Source organism: Chrysochloris asiatica, unplaced genomic scaffold (assembly GCF_000296735.1).
Source record: "Chrysochloris asiatica unplaced genomic scaffold, ChrAsi1.0 scaffold00243, whole genome shotgun sequence".
NCBI classification, from domain to species: Eukaryota; Metazoa; Chordata; class Mammalia; order Afrosoricida; family Chrysochloridae; genus Chrysochloris; species Chrysochloris asiatica.
In genome coordinates this window covers 1,786,451-1,793,989 of record NW_006408761.1, presented here as the reverse complement: position 1 = coordinate 1,793,989, position 7,539 = coordinate 1,786,451, and the positions used below count along the sequence as shown (strand labels likewise).

At 46.3% G+C, this 7,539-nt stretch overlaps 2 protein-coding genes across 3 annotated transcripts in view; one reads left to right on the top strand and one right to left on the bottom strand.

Annotated features, from left to right (window-relative positions):
- Positions 1-2,112, bottom strand: part of LOC102828606 (chromosome unknown open reading frame, human C5orf22) — a 35,894-nt gene extending 33,782 nt beyond the window's left edge. The window contains exons 1-2 of the mRNA XM_006873508.1: positions 2,032-2,112; positions 330-475 (exon numbers count right to left, since the gene is read on the bottom strand). Of these exons, the coding sequence (XP_006873570.1) occupies positions 330-475; positions 2,032-2,112 (227 nt within the window). The remainder of the gene's footprint in view (positions 1-329; positions 476-2,031) is intronic.
- Positions 2,113-6,885: 4,773 nt separating this feature from the next.
- DROSHA (drosha, ribonuclease type III) overlaps positions 6,886-7,539 on the top strand; it is a 168,350-nt gene continuing 167,696 nt past the window's right edge. For both annotated transcript variants that reach the window (XM_006873500.1, XM_006873499.1), the window contains exon 1: positions 6,886-6,905. In XM_006873500.1, coding sequence (XP_006873562.1) covers positions 6,886-6,905 — 20 coding nt within the window. The remainder of the gene's footprint in view (positions 6,906-7,539) is intronic.

The following is a 7,539-nucleotide window of genomic DNA, read 5'->3' as shown; positions in this document are numbered from 1 at the left end:
CTTCCTGTACAGCCACCAGCTGTGTCAGTGGTGGGAGCTTACATGATGCTAAGACACCGATCAGGTCTCAGGGGGAGCTTTTGACTACAATGGACCACAAAAAAAGGTCTGGTAATCTACTTCTGAAAATCTGTCAATGGAAAATCTGTGGATCACAATCGTTGATCCACAATTGATTCTTGAACCGGCACAGGATTAGGCAGCATTTTGTTGCATGTGCACAGGGTCACCAGGAGTCAGAGGCCTCCCCAGTGGCAGCTACACATAGCACATATCAATCAATAACACTGCCAATGCATCCAAGATATTTAGTGAGCATCACTTATTACCCGAAGAGTGCTTCCTTGTCAAACACAGTGTCTGCTGGCATATTCACAGGAATAAGGAGGTCCGGATGTGAATCAAAATGTACGAAACTTATATCACTAGCAGGAAGGTGCTTGGAGCCAATGGCTCGGTATATAAAAGGCAAAACCTGTAAAGATACACACACATTCAGAACTGGAACTGAAATCATGAACACACAGTCAAAGGCAGGTTGAAAATAATAGCTAAACATAATTAATGACACAGTTGGACAAACAGCAAACACGTTGTTAGAATGTTGCTGTTGTTGTTAGGTGCCATTGAGTAGGTTCCAAATCATCGTGACGACAGGCCCATTCGGCACCATCCTCACAACTGGTATGTTTGAGCCCATTGTTAGAGAGATATGTTTACTATTGATGATTCGGACATCTAAAGCTGTATTTTTTTCTGAGCACTCCCAACTTCCTGCTCTGAAGACTTAATGAACAGCCCCAGCAGCCACCCAGCCACCCCTCATGCTCAACAGATGTTGGGAAATACACCAGGCACTTAGGCTTGGGGACAAACTGCCAGTTAATTCTCAGTTCTGATGTCAACTCTATTTTCAAACTACTCAGTTTTTCCTTTTCTTTTAGGATGGTGGGGAAGGAGTTCTAATGGTGCAGTCTGGTGCTAAGGGTTACCACAAGACTGGCAGTTCAAACCCACCAATGGCTACTCTGGAGAAAGATGAGACTGTGGGCTTCCTTAGAGATTTACAGTCTTGGAAACCCAGAGGAACAGTTTCCCTCTAGAGTCACTATGAGTTGGACTCATCTCAATGCCAGTAGGCTTTTGGTTTTGGTTTCAGGATGGTAGGCAGTGGTCAGGTAATCTCTAAGGTTCTGTCTCGTTTTACATTCTCGTTAGTTTCCTAGGTTGAAAACGAAATTTCAAAGTATCTAACCCACTTTCTTCTTTCAGGTTCACAGACACTGTCATTCCATATATCATATGGCTCCCTTCATCCTTTATATCCAGAGAACTGCCAAGGCCTATTTATTAATGCTGCCTTTGGAAACCTTTTTAGAGTCACTGCCACCCTAATCAAGCTTCCGGAAGTCCACAGTTAGACACTGTAGCAGTTAAAGTGGCAAAGCAGTAAGTTAATCTTTCCAATGTTTATATTCACCGGGCACTGTGTTAAGAGAGGCATGCAACCAATAGCCCAAACCAAATCCATTGCCGTCGATTCCATTCCGACCCTCATAGAAGTTTCGAGGCTGTAAATCTTTATGGGAGCTGAAAGCCTCATCTTTGTACTGAGGAGCTGCTGGGGAGTTTGAACTGCGAACTTTGTGGTTCCCAGCCCAGTGTCAACCCTATAGGGCTCAGGAATACCGTGCTCATGGCTCCAGGATGGTGTGGTTGTTGTCTGCTTCCCAGATGAGGAATGTCGACACAGGGTTTGGACCATCGCATTGATTCCACCCCTGCCCCTAGCATAGCGCCTCCACCACTAACAGCAGGGCTGGGACAGCATTCCCCACTTGTCAGCGTTCATTTGTGGGTGGAGAACACCCGGCTCTGCGCTACCACTTGCCAGGTTCGAATGTCGCCTACATCAGTGTTTGGTTACAGAAGCACTTCAGAAAAGTTAAGTCCTATTCTGAAGTCAGCGGCTTTATGTCTTTCCCCACGATCTTGTCTCCGCCTGCAGGGCCCGGGAAGCCACCCGCTCACCTCCTGATGGTCCTCCACCACCCACACCGGAAGCTCGGGGTAACGCCGAAGGCGGGAGCGCTCTCCCACCAAGTCGCTCATGTTTCCGCGCCGTCAGCGCGCCAGGAAGCCGGAGGCGTGCAGCGAGGACCCACGAGAGCCCGAGCCACAGCCTCCACCGTCCCCGGCGGAAACGCGCGCTCACCCGGTTGCGGTTCCACATTGGAGGACGAAGAGGATAGAAGGGGGCGGACGCCGGAGGGTTATAAGTGAATGATTGGCTGAAATGCCCATCGCTCTTGTTGATGCGCCAATCACCGTGCCCGAGGCTCTGCAGCGCGCCTCCGAGTTTCCTTCCCTGGTCCCAGCTTACTCAGGCTTGCTATTAAATCCCTGGGTTTCCTGTTCCGGAGGTTCTGCTCTGCCAGCGCCTGGGCGCCTGCAGTGTAACGTTGACTTAACTCTGACGGCGATCGAGCGGCCCGAGAGCCTTTTGTAGGTAAAAGGGCGCCTTGTGGGTGTTGGAAGAGGGCGTGTTTCCGAGTGTCCGGATTGAAATGAGGCCGGAGTCCGGAGTTAGGGAAGAAAGGCGCCTGGGCACTGGGGTCTTTAGATCTGTTGTTAAGTGCCGTCGAGTCGGTTCCGACTCAGGGCAAAAGAGCAACCCGAGGCCCGGATCCTTCAAATGGAAGTGAAATGGGAGACCTTTCATTCATTTAGGGCGCGCAGGCTGGGGCCGCCGGGGTCTCGGGGAGCGGACTTGAGCCCGGCACTCGCACCGTGGGGCGCAGTCTGGCGGGAGATTGCAAACCTGGGAAGGCGCAGTGATGTGTAGCGGGATGAAGATGACCGGCCTGCCATCCAACCGGGAAAGAGGGCCTTCTTAATAAAATGTAGTCACTCTGTGCAACTTCTTGTTTATTTTTAACCTAGCATGAAGTTCCTGGACTTGTTAACTATTCACACCTCCCTCAGTTTCCCTGCTTGCAAGCAACACCCTAAAACGGGTCAGAAAATGTTTACTTTTCCATTTGCGGTGAATTCCCTGACTTTTGGGTGAAAGTTTGCATCCACAACACAACCGGACAATGCCTTCAATAGGTCAATTTCATGATCAACATGTTATAATTCTAAAAATAGTGAGTGTTCAACTGTTAAACACGGTTGTTGTTAAATGCTGTGCATTTGGTTCAGACTCAGCGACCCTGTGTGGGGTTTCCGAGGAGCGGCTGGTGAATTTGAACCACAGACCTTGTAATTCAAACGGACCTTTCAATCCAGTGCATTATCCCTGAGCGCAACACCAGGACTCCAAATGGCGGTGGTTATGTGCCGCAGATTCGGTTCCAACTCATAGAGACCCTTTACAGGGTTTACAATGCTGTAAATCTTTACAGGAGCAGAAAGCCTCATCTTTCTCTCGAGGACAGCTGGCAGTTTTGAACTGCTGACCTTGAGGTTAGCAATCCAATTCGTAACCACTACGCTATCAGAGCTCTTTGACTCCATATGTTGTTGTTGTTAAGTGCCGTCGAGTTGATTCCGACCCAGAGTGACCCGGTACAGGGTTTCCGAGTCTGTAAATCTTTACGGGAGCAGAAAGCCTCATCTTTCTCCCACGGAACAGCTGGTAGTTTCGAACTGCTGACCTTGTGGTACGCAGCCCGATTCGTAACCACTACGCTACCAGAGCTCCTTTAAGACTCATATAGTCTCATTAAATAAATGTTGTTTGTATTAATGGAAAGACCTTATTTCTGCCTGGTTTTGCTAATACAAATTTAGTATGGATATATATGGAAGGAAAGTGCAGTAGCAATATAGAAACATGCACTTTTAGTTAAATAGTAAACACTTGGCTCCCTGCTGTTGGCAGCATGCTCTACCAGGATTGTGACGGATATAAAAATGTGAATCAACCCATGGCATCAAAGAGGAATTATACATGTTACATAAGACTATACTGTGAATTTCTGGTTAGTATAAAAGTTGTGTTGTTGAAAGCCGGTTCTGACTCATAGCCACCCTATGTACAATTTCCGAGGAGCAGCTAGTAGGCTTGAACTGTCAGCCTTGCGGTTAAACTGGCTTTGCAGACCAGTGCATTAGCCCACAGCGCCACAGCAGGACTCTGGTACAAATGTGGTTTGGATTATCCTACTAGTATGTGGATTAATGCGCCGGACTGCAAAGTCGGTTTGAACCGCAAGGTTGACGATTCAAACTCACCAGTCGCTTCTAGGAAACCCTATACAGGTTCGCTATGGGTCGGAACCAACTTGAGACACTGAACAACTAGTATAAAAATTGTTTAGCTTCAGAGTAACCCAAGTGTAGAGGAACAATCAGGAAAGGCGTCACAGAGGAGGCGGTATTTGAGTTAGGTTGCTGTTCTTGTTAAGTGCTGTCCAGTTGGTTCCGACTCTAGGGTTTCTGATTGAGCAGCTGGTGAGTGAACTTCGGACCTTATGGTTCAAGCCAACCGGATAGTCCACTGTTCATCTTACAGCACCACGCCTGCTTGTTATGTGCCGTGGAGTCGGTTCCGACTCATAGTGACCTACACAGTGTTTCCGAGGCTGTAAATCTTCATTGGAGCAGAATGCCTCATCTTTCTCCCGCAGATCCGCTGGTAGTTTCAAACTGGGCAATTTCATAGGGGATTTTTAAAAAACCGGGAGCAAAAAAACCAGCTGATAACATATGGGGCTCTGGTAGCGTAGTGGTTACGAATCGGGCTGCCAGCCTTAAAGTTAGCAGTTAGAAACTACCAGCTGTTCCGCGGGAGAAAGAGGAGGCTTTCTGCTCCCGTAAAGATTTGCAGCCTCGGAAACCCTGTAAAGGGTGGCTGTGAGTCAGTTCCGACTCCACGACTCCACAGCACATAACCACCACCACTAGCATAGGGGACTTCAAAAAGTTTGTGCAAAAGCTCCTTTTTCCACCAATTTTGGAAGCCCTGTCTTATATGTTATGGTGTTGGTGTTGTTAAGAACCGTTGATTCATCTCTACCCTGTAAAGGGTTTCTGAGGTGGGTTTGCACTGCCAACCTTGTGCTTATCCTATCATGCCATACCAGGTGGGAAAATCTGCCCTGCTAAGGGTTTTGTTGAACTGGTGTGCCTTGTAGGATAAGTACTGAACTGCAAAGAACCAAAAGTTTAGCGGTTCAAATCCACCAGCTGCTCCTGGTAAACCCTGTACAAGGTCACTATGAGTTGGAATCGACTTGGTGACACTTAACAACAACAAGAAGGGCTTTGTAGGGAGGTAATGGACGATATGCCTGGAAGGAGACGGTGGATCCAGACTGTGGTGGCCTTAAATGCCAAGCATGGAGTTTGAGTTAGATTCTGTTGGTGGTAAGTAGGCTGTGATTGTAAAGTTAGCTGTCTGGGTCCTAGTTTATCATTAGTCACTGCTGTTATTCTTGTTAAGTGTCATCAAGTCGAATGGTGGTGGTGGTTGTGTGCCATTGAGTCGGTTTTGACTCATAGCGATTCTGTTATATAAGGTTTCTGAGGCTGTAAATCTTTACAGGAGTAGAAAGTTTCATCTTTCTCCTGCAGAGCAGCTAGTGGATTTGAACTACTGAATCAGTGATTAGCAGCCGAACATGTAACCCATTACGCCATCAGAGCTCCTTGTCGAGTTCAAACCTACATTGCAGTTTGAACCGACCTTGCGGTCCAGTGCATCATCCTGTAGTGCCACACCAGGACCCCTGTCGAGTTGAGTGTTGTTGTTAAGTGCCATGGAGTCAGTTCTGACTCAAAGGCACCCTGTATAGGGTTTCTGAGGAACTGCTGGTGGGTCAGAACTGCCATCCCTTTGGTTTGTAGTTCAGTGCTGTTTTATTTATTCACGGAACCCTGGTGGCACAATGGCTAAGCACTTGGCTGTGAACTAAAAGGTTAAGTGGTTTGCACCTACCAGCTGCTTTGAGGGAGAAAGACACTGGCAGTCTGCATCTGTAAAGATCTACAGCCTTGGAAACCCCATGGGGCAGTTACATTATGTTCTTTTGGGTTACACTAAGTCTGAATTCTACTCTATGGCAGTAGTGTTTATGTGTTGTTGTTGTGAAGTGCCATCAAGTCGGTTCCAACCCATAGCGACCCTATAGGGTTTCCGAGGAGTGGCTAGTGAGCTTTAACCTCCAACCTTGCAGTTTAAATCGACTTTGCAGTTATAGTACATTAACCCACAGCGTCACATCAGGACACCATTTATTCAACACAGTGATAAAGACACCTAATCTGAAATTATTTTCATGAGCCACTTGGCTAGAAAGACTTTAAAGGAAGAGGTGTCTCTACATAAAAACTTTAGTATTTAATAATTTGAGTTTTTTTAAGTATTGTGCTGGAGTGCAAGTTATTTGGAAGGTCATTCATGTTTACAACATCCTTTTGTGGGAAGGGCTGAGAATGATCATTTGCATTTAGAAGTTATTGTGTTTGAATCCGAATGCTAATTTCAATGTTATTTTTATGTTTGAGAGTTGACTATGTTATTATGCTATGAAGGACACTAGAGTGTAGAGAGGGAATATGATTTTTCCTTCAACCTTTTTGCAAATTGGAGTTGGGTTATGCCGAAATTTTCATTCTTATCAGCCACTGATTGTTGCTAGTCAAGATAGTTATTAGAGACTTAAAAATTTAAATGAGAACTTTTATGTAATTCAAGATGTTCTTAGTTTTTTGTTAGTGTGCTCAGCACATTGGAGAATGCAAAAAATCAGTGTTAAGACTATTGCAGAACATATTTGATAGCATTGGCAGTTTGGAGAGCACTTATGAATGTGTTTTATTCTTTCTGTCCTTAGAGCTTATGGTCTCTGGAAGATATGAGTACCCAGACAGTCCATGATGATGCAAGGCAATGCATGGTGAGTAATGGCAGTACTTGCAAAGAAAGCAGAGAAGAGCAGACACAGGAGCTGAGCCGTAGTGGGTAGACTGAATCTAGGTATAATGTGTTCATTCTTTCAACAGTGGACCGTGTCAATGGCTAGGAACCCATGCCAACACTTAGAGTTCTGAGGTGCAGCCCGACTTTAAATATTGTTGTTGTTGTTGTTAGGTGCCATCAAATTGGTACCAACCCATAGCGACCTTATGCACAGCAGAATGAAACACTGCCCGATCCTGGGCCAACCTCACTACTGTTGTCACACTTGAGTCCATCGATGCTGCCACTTGGTTAATCCATCTCATTGGGGATTTTCCTCTTTTTCTCTGACCCTCCAACTTACCAAACATGATATCCTTCTCCAGCTACTGCTCCCTCCTGACAATATGTCCAAAGTATGAGAGACGAAGTTTGGCCATCTTGGCCTCCAAGGAGCACTCTGGCTGCGCTTCCAAAATGGATTTGTTGGTTCATTTGGCAGTGCATGGCACTTTCAGTATTCTCCTCCAACACCATAACTCAAAGACATCAGTTCTTCTGCAGTCTCCTTATTCACTGTCCAGCTTTCGTATGCTTATGAGGTTATTGAAAACACCATGGCTTGGGTCAGG